The sequence below is a fragment of the Canis aureus genome, chromosome 16 (assembly GCF_053574225.1).
Source record: "Canis aureus isolate CA01 chromosome 16, VMU_Caureus_v.1.0, whole genome shotgun sequence".
Taxonomy (NCBI): domain Eukaryota; kingdom Metazoa; phylum Chordata; class Mammalia; order Carnivora; family Canidae; genus Canis; species Canis aureus.
Genome location: NC_135626.1, coordinates 57293582 through 57315460, shown reverse-complemented (window position 1 = coordinate 57315460; position 21879 = coordinate 57293582). Strand labels below are relative to the sequence as shown.

The 21879-nt window shown below is 61.4% G+C and overlaps 3 protein-coding genes across 9 annotated transcripts in view; 1 reads left to right on the top strand and 2 right to left on the bottom strand.

Annotated features, from left to right (window-relative positions):
* Window positions 1-2418: 2418 nt before the first annotated feature.
* On the bottom strand, window positions 2419-15374 carry GPR142 (G protein-coupled receptor 142). The gene is made up of 6 exons (XM_077854112.1): window positions 12867-15374; window positions 11273-11360; window positions 10649-10974; window positions 7562-7995; window positions 6569-6727; window positions 2419-5893 (listed from the first exon to the last, which is right to left on the bottom strand). The coding sequence occupies exons 4-6, from the start codon at window positions 7584-7586 to the stop codon at window positions 5022-5024; spliced, it is 1056 nt and encodes a 351-aa protein (XP_077710238.1). The 5' UTR covers window positions 7587-7995; window positions 10649-10974; window positions 11273-11360; window positions 12867-15374; the 3' UTR covers window positions 2419-5021.
* BTBD17 (BTB domain containing 17) lies at window positions 10904-21675 on the top strand. 3 transcript variants are annotated; one of them, XM_077854109.1, is made up of 4 exons: window positions 10904-11173; window positions 11251-11419; window positions 13837-14113; window positions 15496-21675. In XM_077854109.1, the coding sequence occupies exons 2-4, from the start codon at window positions 11329-11331 to the stop codon at window positions 16568-16570; spliced, it is 1443 nt and encodes a 480-aa protein (XP_077710235.1). In that variant the 5' UTR covers window positions 10904-11173; window positions 11251-11328; the 3' UTR covers window positions 16571-21675. The 3 variants fall into 3 exon arrangements, with proteins under 3 accessions (XP_077710235.1, XP_077710236.1, XP_077710237.1); XM_077854110.1 differs by lacking the exon at window positions 10904-11173 and having other exon boundaries at window positions 11183-11419; XM_077854111.1 differs by lacking the exons at window positions 10904-11173; window positions 11251-11419 and adding an exon at window positions 12009-12471.
* The window catches only part of KIF19 (kinesin family member 19), a 26567-nt gene continuing 22023 nt past the window's right edge, over window positions 17336-21879 (bottom strand). For all 5 annotated transcript variants that reach the window (XM_077854105.1, XM_077854108.1, XM_077854104.1 and 2 more), the window contains exons 13-20: window positions 21048-21318; window positions 20798-20919; window positions 20194-20327; window positions 19831-19936; window positions 19561-19657; window positions 18559-18953; window positions 18191-18350; window positions 17336-17955 (exon numbers count right to left, since the gene is read on the bottom strand). In XM_077854105.1, coding sequence (XP_077710231.1) covers window positions 17825-17955; window positions 18191-18350; window positions 18559-18953; window positions 19561-19657; window positions 19831-19936; window positions 20194-20327; window positions 20798-20919; window positions 21048-21318 — 1416 coding nt within the window. In that variant the 3' untranslated portion in view covers window positions 17336-17824. The remainder of the gene's footprint in view (window positions 17956-18190; window positions 18351-18558; window positions 18954-19560; window positions 19658-19830; window positions 19937-20193; window positions 20328-20797; window positions 20920-21047; window positions 21319-21879) is intronic.

Sequence of the window (21879 nt, the reverse complement as noted above, 5' to 3'; positions counted from 1 at the left end):
CTGCCCTCCCCCAAACTCTAAGGGGTGCTGTGGCAAATAGGGGCTGCAGTGCCAGGGCATCTTGGCATTCCTAGCTCTGCTGGCTAAATATACATCTAAGCGAGTCCGGGAAGGAAACACCACAGACCAGTTAACTCTTTCACCTCCAGCAGCCACCAGAGGGCTGACATGGACGGGGTGGGGCTGGCAATTCTGTGGAGGGGTGCCCAAGGAGCCTCTGCCCAGGCTTAGCTGGAGGGCAGGAGGACCAGCCCCTCACAGCAGGCCAGAGGGATGGGGGTCTTAGGGTTAGGGCTGGAGGTGGGGACCTGTGGGAAGGAGCCCAGCTGTGCCCTCACAACCCCCCTGCCCTGTCAACACTCTTGCCCAGTAGGAGGGCAGGTGGGCAGGTGGGGGCTCCCTTGCTCAGATCTCCTGGTGGCCTGGGGCTAAATCAGGCCCTAATCCACTCAGCTCTCCTTTTACAGAGGTGAGGGAGAGCCCTGCAGGCAGGCAGCCCACCTTCTTTGGGGTGGGGGTAGGGATGGGGGCATCAGGGGGAGCAGGACAGAGGCGTGAGGGCCTAGGAACACCCTCAGACAGGAGGTGAGGGTCTCATGGCAGGTTGGCCCTGGATCAGCCTCCACCTTCCCTTCCTCCCTACATGGTGGGTGAGCACCCCGGCACGGCGGCCCCAGCCCAGGCCTGCCTTCCTGCCTGTGCCACACATGCTCCCAGGGCCCCACCAGGCCGTCCTAGCTAGGAATGGGGGGCTGCAGACTGGTGAGGTCAGTGGGGCTGGCAGGGGTGGGGTGAGGACTAAGGTGTGGCAGGCAGAAGACTCTCCCTCCTGCTTTGCGACCGGAAGGAAGAACTCAGTGGGCTCCAGGGAAGGTTCCAGGCAAGGATGGAACCACCCTGGGTCCCACCTCTGCCCATGACTCACTGCTTATGACTCCCTCCCTCCTCACCTCCCCGGCCCCTTTCCCTCCATCCCTGTCATGTGGGGCCACTGCCAAGCCTCAAACTCCCTTGGATGCCCAAGTGGCTGCCACGGCCAGGAGGTGGGTCCAGGGCGGGGCGGGACTGAGCTGGGGTGAGTGGGCCCCCCGAGGCTCTGATGGAGGTCCTGGGCCTCTGAACCCAGGCAGGCTCCCCACAGCAGGGAAGGCAGTTCTAGAATCCCAGGCCAGCAGGAGCGGCTGGCTGGGCCCTGCCGTGGGTGGAGGGAGAAGCCAATGAAAGGGCCCTTTACACAGTGCCACGCACAGGAAACCATTCCAACCACCAGAATGATCTGGGAAAACTGCAGTGACCTGTGGGCCCTCTGGGCTCACCAACCAGCGTGGCAGCTGGCGTGGCTTCAGGGTGGAGGAGGGTGACAAGGGGACCCGCTGATCCCTCCCACCCAGCCACTCCCCCTGGTGACGGCTGGCTGTGCGCCCCTGGGCAGGCACTTTCTCCACAGTATCTTGGATCTTCCTACAAATCTGGCTTGAAGCCCTGTGGGAGGGTTTCCCAGTGGCCAGTCCTGCAGTGCCCCCTGCTGTCCTAGCCCCCAGCGACAGGCAAAAAGAGGGGGGGCCCAAGTCCCTCCGAGGAGCTCAAGTGTCACCATCCACAGGGGTGGGCGCGGGGAAAGCCAACATCCCCAAGACTCCGGAGTCAAAGACCGTCTCATCGTCGTCCCTGCCACCACATCTATAATCTGGCTGCCCAAAGGGCTCCGTGTTTAATTCAGTCAGTCCTGCTCTCTGGGGGGGCGGGAGGGGGGGGCTCCCCAGCCTGGGTCCTGTAAACAGCTCCTAGAAGCCTCTCCCCTTGTCCTCGGATTGCCCCCTCCCACTCTCCATCCCAGAGGATGGGGGCAGTTGTGAGCCCCTTTTACCCAGCCAGCCTGCCCCCTTTTGGGGGGGACAAAAAGGCAAAGAGGAAAGAGCCATAGAGCCCCTCGAGGGGAAAGCTCAAGAAAGCTGGAAGGAAACCGCAGAGGCAGTGCCAGGCCTGGGGGAGTGAGCTTGCCCTGGAAGTGCTGACGCCCCCGTGGGAGAACCCAAGACCTGAGCGCAGACAGCAGAGCAGGGGATCGTGGGCAGGCGGGCAAGCCAGCCCTGCGAGCCTCTCGGGGAGCCCCAGCGGGACGGAGAAGCCCCTGTGACCTGGGGGCCTGGGAAACCGGTCAGCGGCACATTTGCTCTCCTGCCCGAGAACAAGAGAGAAGAGGAGCAGCAGCGTCCCGATCAGGAGTAAGGACATAAGGAAAACTGTCCTGAACTCAGAGGTGCTCCCAGTGTGGACCGGAAACGATCCGCAGCTGACTGTGGGACACGAAGAGATTTCAGCAGCCGGGCTGGCGAGGGAGAGGAGGGTGAAGCGCGCCACCGTGGCCCTGTCCTCCTTCCAGAAGCCATTGAGAGTTACTAATAAAAATGCATGAAGGAAGCTTCAAGGGCAATTTTATTTATTTAATTTTTATGGAGATTTTATCCATTTATTCATGAGAGACAGAGAGAGAGAGAGAGGCAGAGACACAGGCAGAGGGAGAAGTAGGCTCCATGCAGGGAGCCCGAAGTGGGACTCGAGCCCAGGACCCCGGGATCCCACCCGGGCGGAAGGCAGGTGCCAAACCGCTGAGCCACTCAGGGGTCCCGCAAGCGCAGTTTTACTAGGACTTCACCTGTCGGGGATCTGCTTCTCCAAGTGGCGAGCTCTTCATTTTGTTAGGGGTTACACGGTTATGTAAGAGGAACTGTCAGTCCATCTTATCCGGAAGCTCTGATCGTGGTTTCCAACTCTGGCTAAGTCCAGGACCAAAAAGTTGTAAGTGACACAAAGCGGCCCTGCAGCGGCCCTTCTCCCAGTCTGCGGAGGAGCAGGAACCAGACCAGCAGACTCGCCCTTCTCCGGCTGGGGGCGCCGAGGGGGCTCCTCATCGAACCCCTCTGGGCTCCCGCATCCTCAGTCTTCCTCAGTCTGTAGGATGATGACTGTACCCAGGACGCAGGGGTGTTGGGAAAACCTGATGTCATCCCATCCTGAGGGTGTGCGCGAGGTCACCCTGGTTCTGGTGGCTCCAGCACCCCCCTCCCCTACCTGTCTCCACAAAGCCTCCCCACCTGTTTCTGAAAGTTCCTGGTTTCGCCAGTGCTCAGGAACTGGGGAGTAAATCGGTCTTTCCCAGGACAGCCCACTGGCCGGTTCAGAGAGTGTCGTGTCATTGGTCACTCCAGCGACAATGTTTTTTTCTGATTCTAGAGGGCTCTCACGGGTTTCTTACAGAGTGAGAAGAGGTTTGCTCCTCCACTGTGTTCCATTTGGTTCTGTATCAAAAAGGCGCCTTTTGCCCCCAGAAGCACTGTCCCCCATACCCTAGGGACTGCTCTTTCCCAGGTACCTGCCCTTGCACCCCCTCCTCCTTCAGCAAGGCAGGAAGCCCTGCTTCATCCAGTCCCGCCCACAGACACATCTGTGTGCACATGGTGGGGACCCTCTGTGTCCCAAATGTACCCAGGGTCAGCCTGGACCACGCTCTGCCAGCAGTGGTGGTGCTTGCAGGGCCCCCTTTTTTCCTCCCTGGACTCTTGGGGACCAGATATGTCCCAGAATTCACAACTTTTCCGAACAGAGAAAGGTCACGTGAGGCCTGTCCTATGTGCTAGATCTCGATCCCAGCAGCGTGTAGCTGCGGAGCCACTGTGTCCAGACTCGCTCGTCCTGCCTCAGGTCAGGTCAGGTTTTGCCGCTAAATGTGACTGTGGCAAGCTTGGGACAAACGCTTTGGTTTTCGGAACTCTTTAGAATTACGGATAAAGTTTAGAATTATGGAAAAAGGATGGAGGGTATGGTTCTGGGTATGGTTGAAAGTCCCCTGTTCCGGCGAGAAGAGGAAAGCTGAGCATTTATTTTGCACCGACGATGTGCTCCGCTCATGCATTTCTGGCTCTTCCGGCTAGGCCGTCCCACTAAGGAGTTGGGTGCTGGTGGGCCCCAGCCTGGACAGCCTGGACTCCAGGCCTGGACCTCCCCTTCGGGGGGAAAGGTCGGCTCTGCTTGACTGGGAAACAGAAAGCAGCCACTAATGTGTTTACCCAAAGCCCAGAGCAGGTGGGAGGTCCATCTGCTAATCTCTCCCAGCTGCCTCTCCCGGCTGGCACCACGGCCCAGAGGAGCGAGGGGCCCAGGAGAGGCTGGGAGGGGCTGGACAGAGCCCTGGGGACCCGTCTGCTGGGCCCTCCTCCCCGTGGTGGAGAAAGAGGCCTTCCTCCAAGTGGAGCCCGCTGAGTCCTCCCTTCCCATCCCCTCCTCCCCAGCCGGATGGCCAAGAAGGCACTTCCTGTCTCAGCGGCAGCGACAATGAAAACCCTAGGGCTATTCTGGGTCCTTGAACCTGTCCTGGCTCCAGGGCAGGGAGTTAAGTGGAATGGAAGCAGGATGCTTGAGACTCAAGCCGTGGTGTCGCCCTAGGGCTGGGACATCTAATCTGCTTTAAAATCACCCCTTTTCCCAAGCAGCGCCCCCCCCACCTCTTACCGGGCCAAAACCTCTGGCTCCCCCAGCCTTGAATATGCCTGGAATCCCACCTAGCTTCCTTGCATCCTGGCTTTGCCACCTGAAGCCAGAGAAGCGATGACTCGGGAATGAAAGGTAAGCAATGGGGGGTGCGGAGGCGGGGTGGGGGGTGGCTGGAAATGATTCATGTCCATCCATCCACCCACCCATCTTGCCGTTCATTCATTCATCCAACCCACGTTCACCCAGCCTTCAGAACGTGCCAGGTGAAGCGTCCGTCACAAAGGAATGCCTGTAGCACCGGCCACTTACTAACTAGCCTGTCCCTGACAGAGTCCTCTCCTTGCGCCGGGAAGTGGGGATTGCTGGTGAAGCTAAGGTGAGGGTCGGATAAATTGTACGCCCCTGCACCCGGGGAGCCACCCCCACAGGAGGGAGCCTCCCCCGCCGCCCACGTCTTAGTGGGCACACCACGAAGGCAGCAGTGTGGCTGGCCCTGAGCCACCTCCAAGCTCCCTGGTTGGGCCCTTGCTCTACATTTCTGCCCCTTTGGGAAGGCCGGGAGGCTTGAGCGCAGAGCCCGCCGCCGTGCCCTCTGGCCGCGACCCCGGGGTGCAGGGCAGGTGGGCGTCGTGGATGACCTCTCGGACGGTGGCCCGGAAAGTCTTGCTGACAAGGCAGTAGAGGCCGAAATTGACGGCGGTGTTGAGCATGGCGGTCATGTTGGCCACGTCCAAGGCCAGGTGCACCCTCCAGTCCCGGTGGACGGGGGCCACGTACAGGTGGTAGAGCATGACAAAGATCCGGGGCGCCCAAAGGAGGGCGAAGAGCGTGGTGACGCCCAGGAGGATGGCCGTACTCTTGCCCACCCGGGGCCGCGGCCCACCGTGGCTCCTCCTGCGCAGCCGCCAGATGATGGCCGAGTTGGCGGCCAGGAAAACACCGCAGGGGATGAAGTAGACGGTGAGGCAGTGGGCCCACTTGAGGACCTCGTCCAGCAGGCTGGGGGCGTCCGCGTCCCGCCACACGTCCAGCCACCAGTAGAAGGGGACGCCCGTCAGCAGGGCAGCTCCGAGGACGGTGGCGATGGCCCGGCGGCTCCGGCCCGGGGACGAGGCGGCCCGGTGGTGCAGGGGGTGGCACAGGGCGCTGTAGCGGTCGACCGTGAGCAGCACAGCGATCCACACCGAGGCGTGGTTGGCGGCAAACTCCAGGATGTTCGCCGAGCGCACCACGGCCCGGGGCACCTCGCGGGCCAGCACGGCCCCCTGCAGGAGGAACCCCACGAACACGATGACCACCTGCGTGACGATGTCCGAGGCCGTGAGCGCCAGAAGGTAGTGGTAGGAGGGCTTCCTGGTCCTGGCGGCCAGCCGGGCCAGGGCCACCGTGGTCAGGAGGTTGACTGATGACGGCAGAGGTCGCAGAGGGCAGAGGGCAGAGGCGTTAGAAGGGCGGCTCAGCCTACATTTCCGAGGCGTTATCATCGTCCCTCTCTGCCTGCTGGGCCGGGCGCCTCTTTTCCTCTTTCCAGACGCTTCTTAAAGCTCACTTTATCAGGGAGGCTAACCAGACCAGGCCTGCCCTGTCCATCCGTACACCACAGGCCACTGACTTCACCCCGGGGCAAGACCTCTGCCTTACACACAGGCAGGGGTGGGTAATCCCGCAAGGCTGAGACCACCTGTCCTTTCCTGCCTCCACTTCCCCACCTGCCCCCTAGCTCTGTTGCTTTTGGAATCAGTGGAGGGTACGGGAAGCTTTCAACCAAGCAGCCCTACATGAGCTTAGTCAGCCGAGCACAGTACCCACTGCCGGGGGGGGGCGATGGGGCTGGCTCTCCCTTCTGGTGAAACCTCAGCTTTAGCCGCTGAGCACCCCAAAACGTGGCCGCTCACTTTTACTCCCCGCTATGCTTTGCTCCCCAAAGACTCGGATCGCCCTATAAAGTCAAAGGGTATCCTGGTGTCTAAGATTCTGGGTCTCAGGGGTCAGCACAGAGGATGGGCACCCACGGAAGAAGGACTCCTCCCCCATTTCTGCCCACCCTCAGCTCCCCAACCCCAGCTTCCCCACTCACCAGGCAGCCCCAGGCCCAGCAGGATGCTGTAGTAGATGACAGGGATGACACCAGCCACACACGGGGACCTCCCTGGGATTTCTGGCCAATGGCCCTCCAACTCCTGGCTTGGCCTACTGCCGTTGGCTGTGGGCAGCAGGGTCGTTCGGAGCGGGCCGGCTAGGGAGGGCAGAAGGGGGGAGTGGGGCTTCGAGCTTTAGGTCTCTCTCCAGCCTGCTCCTGCCCCTGAGATCTATTCACCCCTACTCTCTGAACACACCCTGGTCAGGCCCAGCGAATGACAATCCCTACGGCCTGGTCCACCCCACCCCTCCGTGGCCTGACGCCCCTGTTAAAGGGAAGAAGTCCTCCGTGGCGTTTTTGCTGCTGTGGACACTATTTCTTCATTGTGTTGCTGGAGGTACCCCTTCTGCCTGGGAGGCAGGGCCCTGAAACAGGCTGCAGGCACAGTCAGGGGGGCAGGGGGGCCCCGTTTCAGCATACAGATTCCTGGGGCTCTGCAGGCAGGCTGCACGGCGCTCCAGAGCGGGGCTGGGGCAGCTGTGTCTTTAGTGAGCGGCCCGGGTGATTCTCACCCACGGTGACTCACAGCGGCCACCCGGCTCTCCTCAACAGCTGCCTCGTCTCTACGGAGGGACATTACTAGGTTTCCTGCTCTTCGTCCCTAAAGAGCAGCCTTCCTCGTAGGTTAAGCAGTCCTGGAGCTGGGATGGCCCTGGTTTTCAGACCGGGAAACAGTCCAAAGGAGTGAAGTGACCACATACTCTGGCCCTTGCTCCTCTCAGCCCACACTTTAGGTTTTTGGTTTCAAGGTCCAGCTTTAGATTTCCTGCTGAAGCCCCCCACCCAGTCGTCCCCGCCCCTCTCCCCACCCCAACTACACCTAGTTTTCCTGCCCCCCACTCATGGGTGATCAGCTTCAAGCTTCTTGATTCCTCACCTGTTCCTCACCTGCCTGCCACCGTCCTCCCACCCTCATTCTGGATACTTTACCTGTCTCCTGCCCCTCAAGCGTCATGCTCTTGGGTCCCGAGTCCTAGGTCACCTTGTGGCTTTTCTGGGGGTCCACACGGCTCCCTCCCGGCATCGCCAGCTCTCCAAGGGGTGGTTTGGCCCACAATTCTTCCCGCAGCACTGAGACTGAGCCGGTCAGTGCAGAGAGGTGGGGTGGTGGGAGGAGGGAGGAGGAGGAAGGAAAGGGTGGGGCCGAGGCTCAGGGGAATGAGTCTACACAGTGGATGCTGCCTGGAGCAAACCGGGATCCCCCAGGGTGCTCAGGCTGGGAGAGGGGCCTTGAGGAGGTGGCTGGCCTGGGGCTCTGGATAGGCTGCCCGGTGCCCCAGGGCACTCTGGAGACTGGCCTGGGCTCAGGCAGGGCATTGACACCCTGGGTGCCAGGACTTCAGGACGAGGCAGAAGGATCCCATCTGTGGCATCAAAGAGAGGAGGGCATAAAGGCGGGGGGGCGGGTGGGACCCAGTGCAGGGCAGGGGTGAGGCTGCCATGGGCAGAGCCCAGATCTAGAGAGAGGCCTCACACGCCAGGTTTGAAGGATTCAGTCCTACGGTGGAGGCAGGGGGTGGGAGGAGGAGGCTGCCTGGGGGGTTTGGGCCTGGAAGGGTGGCAGGAAGCTGTGGGCCGCGGTGGCAGTGGCCATTGGGAGAAGCCTGACCAGGCCGCCAGTAGCCCTGGGAATCCAAGACCCAGAGGCCCCCAGGAGCTGTTGTTTCCCTTGCTGTGGCGAAGTGGACCATTCCCCCAGGAATATGCAAATAAACAGCAGCAGGTGCAGCGAGCACTCTGGAGAGGCTGGAATCTGTGGCCACTGGCTCCCCCCAGCCCCGTGAGGAAATGACCAGTGCAGCCCACAGTGGGTGCCAGGGACAAAGACGTGGCCTGACTCCAGTCAGGAATCACCTGCCGTGCCCATCTCTGGGAATGAGCAGAGCTTCCGGACTCCCTAAGATAGAGCCCAGGTCTGGGGCTGGGGCTGGACCCTCAGCCCACTCCCACCTTCACACCCACCCTGGGCTAACACAGGGGACTTGTTGCCCTCTGGTGGCTGTGCTCCGACCCTGCACAACTCTGACAGTCCCCGGCCTTGGGCCCGGTCCTCTGGGTGGCAAGGCAGGACCAGAACCAGCACGACCCACTCAGATCCCCAGGCTGTGTCCGGGACCTCCGCCTGGGTCTGGGGAATTCCAGAAGCCCAGGTAATTCCTCAGGCCACCACCTCCCTGCACCAGGAGGCTGTGGGTGAACGAGGAGCTGCTGGCAGCCACGTTGAAAGGACCAAGCGTGTTCCCAAGCACTTACTCTTGTTCCTACAATTGTCACCCTCACGGCAGCCCCACAGCTAACCCTGGTGACCTCCATTTCACATAAGAGGGGACGGAGGCTCAGAGAAGTTCAGCAGCTTGGCTAGGGCCACAGAGCCACTGTGTGACAGTGGGAATTTGAACTGAGGTTTGTTGCTCCCTTAAAGCACTTGTCACTCCCTCATGCAACCTGCCCTGGAAGAACAGGTGCACAGGCAGGAAGAGGCCAGGGAGGGCTCAGGCTTTTGGGAGGAGGGGATGTGGGTCATACAGAGCACTCAGATGGGGGGGGGCATTGCAGTGTGTGTGTGGGGGTAGCGTGGTAGAGGTTGCTGGGGCTGGAGAGTGGATGTGCCACCATAACGGGACAGCCTGGCTTCCCGGAAGCTTTCAGTAGCCTGTGAGTTACTTCAGGGAAATATTCCTTTTTGTTTATTATTAGCGTGCCCCCCCCCACCGAGTACACGGGCCTGGAACCTAAACTCATGATCCTTTGCTCCCCAGTCTAAGTGTCTGAAGGCACCCTAGCTCAGGAAGGCAGATGTTACAGATGTAAGGGAGCCTGCACTCTGGGTAGGGCTGGGTCTGGGGGCCCACTGCTTTGGGGTGAGTATTGCCCCCATCCGGCGTCTGATCACCCATTCTGCAGATTCAGAAAACCATCCTGCCCCAAGCTTGCGAGAATTTTCAGTGGCTTTCACAGCACTAGAAGTTCCTTGCCCATTGGGAATCACATCTGTCTGAAATAGCTTCCCATGTAGGGTCATGGGAAAAAAAAAGTCAAGCAGAAAAATGGCATTTGAACTCAGGCTACCGTGAGATCTCAGACAAGTCACTCAGGTTATAAACACGCTTTGTCTCAGGCAGGAAGTAGCACTCCTCTCTGGGAATTGTTCTAGCTTGTGAGCTCATCAGACTCGCTCTCAAGGAAGGATGGAGCTTCCAGATCCACAGGGCAAAATAAATCTGAGTGTCTCAGATCCTCGATCTCAATGGCTGTGCAGGGCAAATGCCCTCCTTTCTCTCTCTGGCTCCAAGACTCTCGCACACTACACACATGATGCAGGTGTATGTGCACACACACACACACACACACACACTACACACATGATGCAGGTGTATGTGCGCGCACACACACACACACACACACACGAAGCAGGCACGCACTCCAGCAACTCTCAGACTAAGAAGCAGAGAACAGAGAATGCCTATTTCTGGAAAGCCACTTTCCAAATCATTAGAGGGGGTTCAGGGACAATGAAGTTAGCAATTTTAGGAGGTGGGGTTTGAGGTGACCCTTCCTAGTCTTCTTTTTTTAAAGATTTTATTTATTTATTCATGAGAGACACACAGAGAGAGGCAGAGACACAGGCAGAGGGAGAAGCAGGCTCCATGCAAGGAGCCTGATGTGGGACTCGATCCCGGGTCTCCAGGATCACACCCAGGCCGAAGGCAGGCGCTAAACCGCTGCGCCACCCAGGGATCCCCTTCCGAGTCTTCTTGGTAATCTGGGGCCGCCCGATCCCTGCACGCTGGAAATGGCATCCATCTAACTCCAGTAGGTAAATCTTAGCTTGGAGTGTACATGACAGTCACCCAACGTGCCTAGAAAATTACAGGCGTCCTGGCGTCTAAGTAGAGCATGAGAGATTGCGACATAGGTGGACTATACCTTCTAGAAACGCAGATGTAGCCCCAGGGAAGCTGGAGTTATGAAAAGAGTTTACTGAAAGCCAGTTTCCTGAGTACGGGGTTCTCTTACCAACGTCTCTTTATCGTCGATAACGTTCTTCCAGAAAATCACTGCGCGTGGAAGCAGGGATGCTCCGAGGCCCAGAACCCCCTCACACTGCGGCTCTGTCTTGCTGGGCCGGGCCGGGGAGGTGTACAGTCCATGGGAAGGGCAGGCAGGCAGCCAGGGGATGGTGGATTTGGACAAGGGGAGCCAGGCGTGAAGGTCAGGGCAGCCGGGAGGGGTTTCCGCTGGGCTGGATGGCTCCGTCTCTGCCAACCCGGACGAGGCAGGTGCCAGACCCAATTCTTGCTCTCTCTGCAGCTCTGGAGAGGGGGGTGGAGCTGTCGGCGTCTCTGTGCCAGCCGGGAGCAGAAATCAATGCATGGAGCTGGTGCCTGGGATCCAGAGAGCAGGGGAGGGCAGGCTCCATCCCAGGTCAAGGACCCAGCCTTGGGGGAAACTGTGCTGGATCTCTGGGTCCATCGATTCATCGAGCTTAAAGGACTCCCTCCCTGGAAGAGCTGGGCCAGGCCCTACTTGCTGCCCAAAAAGGTGAGGCCTCAACGGGACACACGGACACACCTACTCCCCTTGGGCTCTTGACACCCCCCCTTTTCCTTTGGATTTAGAAGAGCACTCCTCTGCACTAACCCAGTCGAGATGGTGACCTGGCTCTCTGCTTCAATTTCTCCTACAATCGGGGTGGGATGTTGGGTCTGCTGTGTGCGTCCTTGGAACTCTGGGAAGGGAAGTGTTATATTTGGAAGTTAGAAGCTGGTAAAAGAAGCCTTCTAAGAGGTAAGCGGAGAGACCTGAGGCACTGGGGAAGGTGAATTAAAGGAAGTGACAGGGCAGACAGGTGGGTACTTCAGCATCTCCAGCTCCTAGCCCAGGTTTGTACTGGTTGGGGGTGGGGGTAGGGAGCGCTCTCTGCCAAGGGCTAGCCTCTTGCAAGGTGGCCAGCCCGGCTCTGGGCAGAGCATTTCCCATGCACAGGTGCATGGTGCAGAGTGCTAGTGCTCTGTGCCCGGCCCCACCATCCTAGCTCACCTTCATCCTGGGGGATGACGGTCACAGTCCCCAGGGGACCCTCCCCAAAGGCCCATCACCCTCCCCAGGGCATGCCAGGGCCGGCCTCAAAGGGGAACGTGAAAGGAACACCAGTTATCCCATGGGTCCCTATTGGAGACCCTTGCCCTGCTCTCTGAGAGCTAGGCCACCCCAAAATGGAAGAAGGGGAGGGATGGGGGCCTGGGCCGCCACTTCCCACTTCTCCTCCAGGCCCTCCCTTTGCTGCCCGCTCACCAAGGCACTTTAGCCAAGCTGCTGCCAAGCACGCTCTGTGCCAGGACAGAGACTGGGCCTGGGGGTTGGGGGAGGGGACTGGGGACCCTCTGGGCCAGCAGCTGCCAGAGGTCCTGGAGCCCCTGGCCTGCCCTTTGGAGAGCCTAAACCCCCCAGGAGACAACCGGCTAGCTCTGCTGGGTGGTGGAAGACGTGGGGGAGCTCGCCGGATCTGTCCCCCTCGGGGGCCGCGGGCCACACAATAGCCCCAGGCTGCTGCTCCCTGGCTTAAGTGGTTGCCTGGGCAACAACTGGGGCCAGTTTCCACCAATCCTCGGCAGAGGCTGGATCAGGGGGAGGGAAGCCGGCCGGGAAGGGGGGCACCATCCCTTGTGCTGAATCCTATATAAGGAGGAGGGATGTGAGCGCAGTGGTCTGCGCTTCGCTGCCCCTCCAGTGAGCTCAGGGGCGGGGCACGAAGATGCTTCGCTTGGGCTGTGCCAAGCCTGGGTCCTGGGCCAGCTTCTGGGCCGTCCTGACCTTGGTGGGTCTGGCCACTCGAGCCGGTGAGTGGGCAGTGGGTGGGGTGGGGTGGGGTGGGGGTGGAGGGCAGGGAGGAGAGGCCGGACCTTTCGCCTGGAGGGGGCGGTGTCCAGCAGGCCGGGAGATTTGATCGCGCCCGCCCCGCGGAGGGAAGAAGGGCTGGGAGGCAGCAGGGGTCTCAGCGACAGGAAGACCAGCCCACCGCCCACACCGGACAGGTGGCCCCAGGCAGCCGTGGGGTGTGAACGGCCCACCCACCCGGCCCTCACCCTCCCCTTCTCCCGCTGCCTCCCTTTCTGTTACACACAGATGCTCTGCTCTCGTGTCAGCCTCCTCTCTGGTTGTCCCCACGGGCCAGGGGCCTGCGCGTGTGGGCGTGTGTTCGGGGGGTGCTCGTCCGCTGCCCTCAGACACCCACCTAGTCTCCCTCTGAGGCTCTTCACACTGTTCTCTGCTTGGGGAAGCGGCTGGCAGCGTTTCCTGTCACTGAGTTCTCTGTGACGGGAGTGCATGTCCCCATCTGACCCTCACACATCCCTGGAAGCCCAAGAGAAGGACCCGGGGTGGGCAGCCTGGAAGGGGGAGGCCGGGCTCAACACTCAGGTCCCTTGAGAGTCCCCTTCCAGCACCAGCACGCCCTCTGTGTCTTCTCTGGTCCCCCCACAAGCCACCTGCTGCGAGTGGACTTCAGCCTCAGAGGTCAGGACCCAGGAGGGCAGCTGGGCCTGGAAACGGCTTCCCCTCATGCTCTGCCTCGGTCGTCCCACTTGTGCTCTGGTCCCTCCCAACCCTCACTGCTCCCCGCACCCCTAACCCATCCTTTTCTAGGGCCTCTGCAGGGCTGGCACATGTCCTCTGGCTGGCTCCTTCCCGTCACTTCCTCAGGGAGCCGTCTAGGATTTCTGCACCTCAAGCAGCCCTATCCTGACTACCGTCACTTCCTTATTTATCACAATCCCAAACTAGAGTGCTTATTTGTGTACTTACCGCCTGTCTAAGGAGCTGGTTGGTGCTTTTCTCAGTAGGTGAGCGCGGTGGGGTTCCTCTACCCTTGTCTGGTGCTCTGGCATCACGGAGACCAGTTCCCAGGCATTCCGGTTCATGATCTCTCCTCGCCAGGAATCTACCCCCCTCTTGCAAGAGCATCCTCTCAGGGGCTGCTCAGGGTCAGGTTCATAAGCTTCCCCACCTGGGAAGTGCTTGTGTGCACGCACGCTTACCTCTGCGTGCTCCAGGGGCGCAGACAAGTATGCACACAGCCTCCCTAGGCCCAGCAGCCCTCCGCCCACACCCAGGCACACGCATCCCCAGGTGGTCCCTCTGCACCCCTGGCTGGCACCTCCGGCCCAGGGGCCTTCTCAGCGGTGCTGCCTTCCTTCCTGCTGCAGCTCAGAGAGCCGATGTTGGTGGCGAGTCCACGGGCACCTCCATCAACCACTCCCAGACGCTGCTCCAACGCTTGCAGGAGCTGCTGCGGCAGGGCAATGCCAGCGACGTGGTTCTGCGGGTACAGGCCGCGGGGACGGACGAGGTCCGCGTGTTTCACACGCACCGCCTGCTGCTGGGCCTACACAGCGAGCTCTTCCGGGAGCTGCTGAGTAACCAGAGTGAGGTGGTGCTTCAGGAGCCCCGGGACTGCGCTGCTGTCTTCGACAAGTTCATCAGGTGGGCGCGGATTAGGGGAAGGCTTCCTCCCTTTCCCGGGCCCTGGCTTCTCCGCTCACGGGGTCCCAGAAGCCCTGGCCTCTCAGAAGACATTATGTGCATCCCCCAGAGGTCCATCCCCCAAGGTCTTCGCTTTTATTCGTCCCTTCTCCCCCTGCCCTTCCCACAAATCCAGCCTGACTCCCTGCCCTTGCCTGCAAGTCCCGTTGGCTCTGATGCCCCCTACCAAGTGCTCTCAGAGCTGTTTCCAAACCTGGTGTTGAGAGCTTTTAAAAACTGCAGATTCCCGGACCCCGGTCTGGGTCATCTGGCTTCAGGTCTGGGGTTGGGCTCGGCAGTGATTTTTTTATTTTCAGGCCTCCGTGTGGTTTTAGCATCTAGCCAGGTTTCCAACTGCAGGGCCAGAGGGAATAAGCCAGTGCTCTCTCTCTCATCTCCTGCTCCCTGCTGGTGTGCTGTACGGGGTGGGGGGGCACCATTCACACTCTAGTCAGAGCAAGTAACCCTGTTTTAACAGTTTAGACAAGATGGGTGCAGAATACCAGGCAGCAGGAAGAGGCATAACACAGAAGGGGAAGGGTCTTCCCCCCCACCAGTCAGTTCCATGAAAGAGGTCTTCTCCCAACCCCATACTGTGCCTCTGCTGAAGGTGATTGGCTAGAATTTAGTCACATGGCCATGTCCACTCTAAAGGAGGCTTAGAGTCATCTTTTATTCCCAGAAGCAAATAGTTGGGCTAAAATGCAGCAGGAAGGGGGAGACTGGGGAGGGGGGCGGTGTTGGTGCGGCTCTCTCTCCCGGCAGCTCTCGCCACATCCCCATGGAGCGTGGGGCCTGGCAAGGGTGAGCAGAGGGATGGGAGCAGATGGGGACAGGGAGTGAATGAGCAAGAGCCACACCGGAAGAGATCCAGGGAGAAAGATGAGCTTGCAAGAAGGGGGGGGGGGCGGGTAGAGGGAATTAACCTGTGTGGAGGGCCTGCTTTGTAGCCAGTCCAGTTCATTCTCCCCCAGCTGTCACAACGACCCTGGTAACCCCTCTCCCCGGACGATTAGCAGAAGGTTCAGTGAAGTCAAATGACTTGCGCACTTGCAAGCACAATATGGATCTGAGCCTGGGGTTGTGAAGCCCAGGACGGGTGGAGCCTCGTCTGTCCTGTAGCCTAAGGCTCGGGGCCTAGTAGATGCCCAGTAACGATGCATCCTTTCCGTGTCCCCCTGAGAAATGGTCCTTGAGAGGAAGATAGGAAGCCTCGTGGGTGGGTGGGTGGGGCTGACCACAAGGCTCTCCATCCAAGGCTGGGTCCCCTTTGGGGGGGTGTCTAGGGGCATGGTGGAGGGGGGGCGCCCTGACCCCGCCCCATCTCTGCGCCCCTCCCGCAGGTACCTGTACTGCGGCGAGCTGACCGTGCTGCTGGCCCAGGCCATCCCCCTGCACCGGCTGGCCACCAAGTACGGCGTGGCCTCCCTGCAGCGCGGCGTGGCCGACTACATGCGGGCGCACCTGGCGGGCGGCGCGGGCCCTGCGGTCGGCTGGTACCACTACGCGGTGAGTACCGGGGACGAGGCCCTGCGCCAGAGCTGCCTGCAGTTCCTGGCCTGGAACCTGTCGGCCGTGGCGGCCAGCGCGGAGTGGGGCGCCGTGAGCCCCGAGCTGCTGGCGCAGCTGCTGCCGCGCTCGGACCTGGTGCTGCAGGACGAGCTGGAGCTGTTCCACGCGCTCGAGGCGTGGCTGGGCCGCACCCGCCCTGCCCCGGCTGTGGCCGAGCGCGCGCTGCGGGCCATCCGCTACCCCATGATCCCGCCGGCCCAGCTGTTCCAGCTGCAGGCGCGCTCGGCCGCCCTGGCGCGCCACGGCCCCGCGGTGGCCGACCTGCTGCTGCAGGCCTACCAGTTCCACGCCGCCTCGCCGCTGCACTTCGCCAAGTTCTTCGACGTCAACGGCAGCGCCTTCCTGCCCCGCAACTACCTCGCGCCCGCCTGGGGCGCCCCGTGGGTCATCAGCAACCCGGCCCGCGACGACCGCAGCACCAGCTTCCAGACGCAGCTGGGCCCCAGCGGCCACGACGCGGGCCGCCGGGTCACCTGGAACGTGCTCTTCTCGCCGCGCTGGCTGCCCGTCAGCCTGCGGCCCGTCTACGCGGACGCCGCGGGCGCCGCGCTGCCCCCCGCACGCCCCGAGGACGGCCGGCCGCGCCTGGTGGTCACCCCGGCCAGCAGCGGCGGCGACGCGGCCGGCGTGAGCTTCCAGAAGACGGTGCTGGTGGGGGCGCGCCAGCACGGCCGCCTGCTGGTGCGCCACGCCTACAGCTTCCACCAGAGCAGCGAGGAGGCCGGCGACTTCCTGGCGCACGCGGACCTGCAGCGCCGCAACTCCGAGTACCTGGTGGAGAACGCCCTGCACCTCCACCTCATCGTCAAGCCCGTCTACCACACCCTCATCCGGACCCCCAAGTAGCCAGGCGGGCCGCGGCGGGGAGGGGCGCGCACCATCCGGGGTGCTCAGGCCGGTCCCCTGGGTGGCCCGGTGCTGGTGGCCTCGGAGCTGGGGTGCAGGGTGGTGCAGCAGGTGCCCCGTTTCACAGCTGCCTCGGAGGCTGCGCTCTTGGTTGAATAAATCGATGCTCAGAGAGCAGAGGAGGGGATGATTGTACCACCCAGTTCCAGGTAAAAGCAGCCCTCCTAGGTATGCGGGTTCCCCCATCTTTCATTAGCTTTTACCCAGGGACCCCACCCCCACCTGGAACAGGGCAGGTAAGAGCAACGACATGGGCCAGCCTGGGAAAACTGGGGGTGGGGGATGGGGGACGACTCCAGGACCTCTTGCTCAAGTTTTCTCACCTTGAAGCCACGAGGCTTACTTAGCTGGGCAGTTTCCGAGCCCTGATTTCCAGAGGGTACCACCTCCCACCCCCGTCTAGGTAATTAGGCTTTTTATGGTCTGAGCCACCCTAGGTCTCTGACCTCTCATGGGAGGGAGCGAGGAAGGTGTGAAGGCTTGTGGGGTGGGGCATGAACGGACTTTGCCGGCCTCACCCTTCCTAGGAACCGGCTAGAGGAAAAACCCGTCCCCTCCCCCCCAGGTGTTTGTAGGTTGGTGCAGTGTCACCAGCCACAGGGGGATGGGGTGTCGGGAGGGAGGAGGAAGGCAGCTGGGTTGCCTCTTAATCAGTCATGGCCCCCCTTATACATTCCAGACAAGGTCTGGTTTCCAACACAACCATCAAGACCCAAATGGGATTTTATTGTTACACCGCCAAGTAACAAAACCAGATTCCCTCCTCTGCCCCAACCAGACTCTTCCGAAATGACTGTTGGCTCCTTCCCCAACCATCGGAGATACCCTTGCCCCGGATGTGGGCTCAGGACCCCGTCCCACTAACAGCTCCCTTCCCCCTTCCATCTCCAAGGCTGAGTCCGGCTCCAGGTCTCTACAGGGTTTTGGCAACAGGGTTCTATCCAGGGCTGGGAGGTCAGGAAGTCCTGTCATCCTGGCCATGCCTCCTGAGCTTACCTCCCTTCCCCAGTGGCACTGAAAGCATGGAGCTGCTGGGCAGACACCCTCATAATTCCTGGGTCTCAGGAGCCCCAGCTTTCTGAGAGCCTGAGCTCCTGCTCACAGGCGACCCCATCTGCCCAGCCTCCATCTCCCATTTTCTGCTACACCCCATCCAGGCTTGGGGGCAGGAGGGCCGGTTCCAGACAGGACCCCTCAGGTATGCCGGAAGCGTCCGTCTTTGCCGTGGGTGCTTGTGCCGTGAGCCAGGCGGGGCCCACGGGCAGCCCGTCGGGAAATACCAGCTGGGTTGGAGTGAACAGTGAGGGGTGAGGAGTCCCCGGGGCCTGCAACAGGGTAAGGGCCAGGAACAGGGGTTTAGGAATTCCTCTCACTCCCTCTTGGGTCACCCCGTGGCCTTGAACTCCCTGGGGGCACAACCCCAAGATGCCAGTCTCACAGATACTCCGTGAGAACCCGGTTTCCAGCAATGGGTAGCCATAGGTACGGGGAGCTCAACATGCCTCCTCCCTGGGCTGGCCAAGGGCTCCCGTCCCCATTCCTTCCTTGGGTGGTACTGACCCGTGCTCTGGCTTGGAGGGAGTTTGACCTTGGCCAAAGGCAGCATGACCTTCCCCAGATGCCGGGTACCAGGGGCTGGGTGTCCGCACACTGGCACCCTGTGATCCGAGACACTCTCCATGGGACGGGGCCCCAGGAGGTGTGTCTTGGGGCGGGAGAGCTGTGTGGGAGAACAGTGAGGTGAGTCGGGGCTGTATGGGATCTGCTACACGGATCTGCCCTGTATGCCTGCCCCCCTGCCTGCCTCCTATGCCAGCCTGGGGGACAGGGACTGAAGGTGTCCTGGGGCCTCTGGAGGAATCCAGCCCCCAGGTTCCCATCCACAGCAAAGGGGCGCAGACACGTCATCCCCCAGTCTTTCGTCTCACCCCTTGCCCCGTGACCTCAAAGGACCGGGACCTCCGCTTCCTCCTCTTGGCCTCCAGTGACTCCTCCCGTTTCTTGCCCGGGCTTTTCTTCTGGCCGCGCATCCAGGGCCCGGTGCCGTCGCCACTGTGCCCGGCTGCCTGGGACGGGGCCTCGCCTGTGCTGCTAGACAGGTTGTCCTCACTGGCAGCGTGCTGCAGGGTGGGGCTGGGCGGCCGCTTGCAGGCCAGAGGGCCGGGTGGCTGCTCTTCAGCCTCGCTGGGCGAGTGCGGAGACAGGCTGCCGCGCTCCCGGGCAGGTGGCAGCAGGTGGCGCCCCTCACCGCCCAAAGCCCGCGAGCGCCGCCGCGCAGCCTTCACCGAGATGCACTTGGTGCCGGTCAGGATCTCCTTCCTCTCTGCAGCGGGACAGAAGGAAGGAGCACCCAACCTGGGGTCAAGACCGCATATCCCTCCCCCTCCCACAACCTCCCACCCCCTCCTTCTCCTGCTAATAAAGGAGGACATGAGCAGATCCAGAAGGCCTGGGTCCCAATTCCAGCCCTCGCTTGCTATTTAAGAAACTTGGGGCAAATTTCTGAGCTTTACCTTCATCTGTAACTGGGGATGAAGTTACATCCTGAAACTAACCCTGTAGGGTTACTGTGAGGACTAACTGAGAAAGTGGGCTTCGGGGTGGGGATTCCATCTATATTTGCTCTTAGAATTACTACTGGGTGGGAAGGGGGGACAGGATCCTGAGTGCCATGTGCTCCCCATTCGGACTTCTGATTGTGTCCTCAGCCCTCTGTGCGTCCTTGAGCAGGTGGCTAATCCTCTCTGGGCACTGGGGCCTCTGTATAGAATGGGTAGCTCCAAAAGCTACCCATTTGGTGACAAAGGGTGTCACCAAAGGGTGACAAAGGCACACAAGGTGCATCCAGCAGCGCACAGGGCACGGACTGGGTGATCTGAACAGTTCAGATGCTGCTGGGCTCACGTTGACCGGGCTGGCAGGGGGCGCACCTTTGGAGGACAAGGGGATCTCCGACAGATTCTCGCTGCTGTCGGGGGAAGAGGTGATCTGGCTGCTGGGGCTGACCAGGCTGTCCTGAGTGGGGGCCTGCAAGTGAAGTGGTTGAGAAGACAAAGGCATTGGACCCACCAGGGGCCTCATGTCTTACTCAGCAGAGACAGCGGGGCCTCAGGGGTGAAGGCCATCTTGGGAAGGCTCCATCCCAACCACGGGGTGTCTACCCTGTGCCCCCACCCCCGGCAGTGGCGCTCCATGCTCACCTCCTGGGTCACCAGGCTGCCGATCTGGATGGGGGGTGGGGTGGGCACAGAGGAGCTCTTCACCTGCCAGGCTCGAGGACTGGCTTTGAACACGCGGTTGGCTTCACTGAGGTTGGCAGAGGAGGATGGCGGCTGTTGACTGGGCTGGACCCACTAAGGTCCCAACTCCACCCCAGGGTGGGGAGAACTGTTTGTGTGATGGGAGAGAGAACCTAGGGGTCCTGGCTCCAGACTTGTGCCACCTTCTCCCTTTCATTCCTGCCCATGGACTTAGCCCCAAACTGGGTTGGCATCCCTGGGATACGGCTCAGCGGGTGGTGGCTCAGGCTGGCAGGACTGGCTGGAAGCGGTCTCTGGCCTCACCTCTCCGCGCTGAGGGGAGGGAGGATGCTGTCCTGCAGGCGCTGGACTTCAGAGCTCAGCGTCTTCACATTCTCTGGGTCAGACTCTGGTGTCAGCGTGGCTCCTGCTGGGGTAATTTTGGGCAAGGAGCTGTCCTGGGGAGGGAAGGCGGCAGGGGGAGGACAGTCAGAAGACTTGGTCTTGGACCAGGTGACGGCAAAGGGTGACAAAGGCACGCAAGGCGACTAGGGCCTAGGTGTGGGGGAGGAGAGCAGTGGGTTTGTATTCTGGCTCACAGGGGCTAAACTGGGGTCTGCTAGGCATCCCCAGTAGCACCGCCTGATGACCTGGTCTTCTGGGGGGGGGCATTTGTGATTGCTCAGATAACCAATCCTGACCCTCAGACTCTGGGTGGGGACAAGTGCCAGAGAAGAATGCCCTGGGACAGGCACCTTACTGGGTCGAGGCTTTGGGCGGGGTGAGAAGGAAGGAGGGCCAAGTCCCTGGGGTGCCAGCCAGCCTGGTCCCATCTGCACCCCAGCGACCTGCAGGCACTGCCTGGGGCATCCCCCCCTCCATCCCTACCTGTGCTCATGCCCGAGCCCAGGCCTGCCCACGCTCCCACCTGCAGGGCCCTGGAGGCCACCCGGTCCATGATGGTGGCCCGCTCCAGGCTGCCCTCCTCCAGCTCCCGCAGGTACACTTCATACAGCTCCTCCAGGTGCTGCGGGACGGCCAGGTTGTAGTCTGGGGGGGGGGGGGGGTGGAGAGAGGGAGGGGCAGGGCTCAGCGCGTGCCCCGGGTCCCTCCGCGGGCCTCGGGTCCCTCCGCGGGCCTCGGGGGCCCCTGGGTGGCTCGGGGCGCGCGGGGCCTACCGTCGATGACCTGGCGCTGGCCTTGGATGATCTCGTCGCAGAGGCTGCGGTGCTGCTCCAGGCGGCGCACGGCCTCGCGGCGGTGGCGGAGCGCGCCGTCCCGGAGCAGCGCGTGCGACTGCATCTCCGTGTTCTCCACCTCGAGCTCGTGCACGCGGCACAGCAGGCTGAGCACCTGGCGCTGCTCCTCCGAGCCGATGCGCCGCGGCAGCGTCTCCTCCAGGCGCCGGCCCCGCGCGCGCAGCTCCCGGCAGCGCTGCTCCAGCGCCAGCTGGGGGCCGGGGTGGGGGGTCAGCGCCCGGGCTGGTCCTAACCCCCACACCCGACCCCTCCAGCCCCCGAGCACCCTCCAGGCTGAAGCCCCATTCTGAGCCTAACCCTCAAACCTTCGTCTTGGGCCCTGCAACCAGGGGCTGCCCCCAAATGGCCCCTCTGGACACACTTTCTGGCCACCCTGAAACAATCTGCCCCTGGAATCAGCTCCATGGATACCGGCCCGACCCCAGCCCCTCTGACCCCCTCAGGGCTCATCATGGCCCCCCAAAAGCCCCTGGTTTGCGTATGCTCCAGAACAGAAAGAAGATATCCATTATCTGGAAAAACCCTAATTAAACTACTGACTACCATTTTTTTTTTTTGAGTTCTTGGTATGCAAAAGGCATTGATTTAATCTCTCCAATAACCCCACCAGGACCCCACCAGGACTACTCCCATTTTGTAGATGAGGAAGCGAGTCACAAAGGAGGAATTTAGCAAGCTCACAGAGGATCTGAGGCCTGAGCTCCCAGGTCTGAGTCCTCCCGCACCCCATCCCCAGCCCCTTCTGGCGTGG

What these genes read in the sequence shown, in the direction of transcription:
- GPR142 (XM_077854112.1), bottom strand. Translation starts at nt 7,586, where the DNA reads ATGACGCTTGAGGGGCAGGAGACAG. An exon ending in GCTTGAGGGGCAGGAGACAG is followed by an intron (nt 6,728 to 7,561) that starts GTAAAGTATCCA and finishes TGCCCTCCCTAG; the next exon opens with CCGGCCCGCTCCGAACGACC. An exon ending in GCTGGGCCTGGGGCTGCCTG is followed by an intron (nt 5,894 to 6,568) that starts GTGAGTGGGGAA and finishes TGCCGTCATCAG; the next exon opens with TCAACCTCCTGACCACGGTG.
- BTBD17 (XM_077854109.1), top strand. Translation starts at nt 11,329, where the DNA reads ATGTTGGGTCTGCTGTGTGCGTCCTTGGAACTCTGGGAAGGGAAGTGT. An exon ending in TAAAAGAAGCCTTCTAAGAG is followed by an intron (nt 11,420 to 13,836) that starts GTAAGCGGAGAG and finishes TTCCTGCTGCAG; the next exon opens with CTCAGAGAGCCGATGTTGGT. An exon ending in GTCTTCGACAAGTTCATCAG is followed by an intron (nt 14,114 to 15,495) that starts GTGGGCGCGGAT and finishes CCCCTCCCGCAG; the next exon opens with GTACCTGTACTGCGGCGAGC.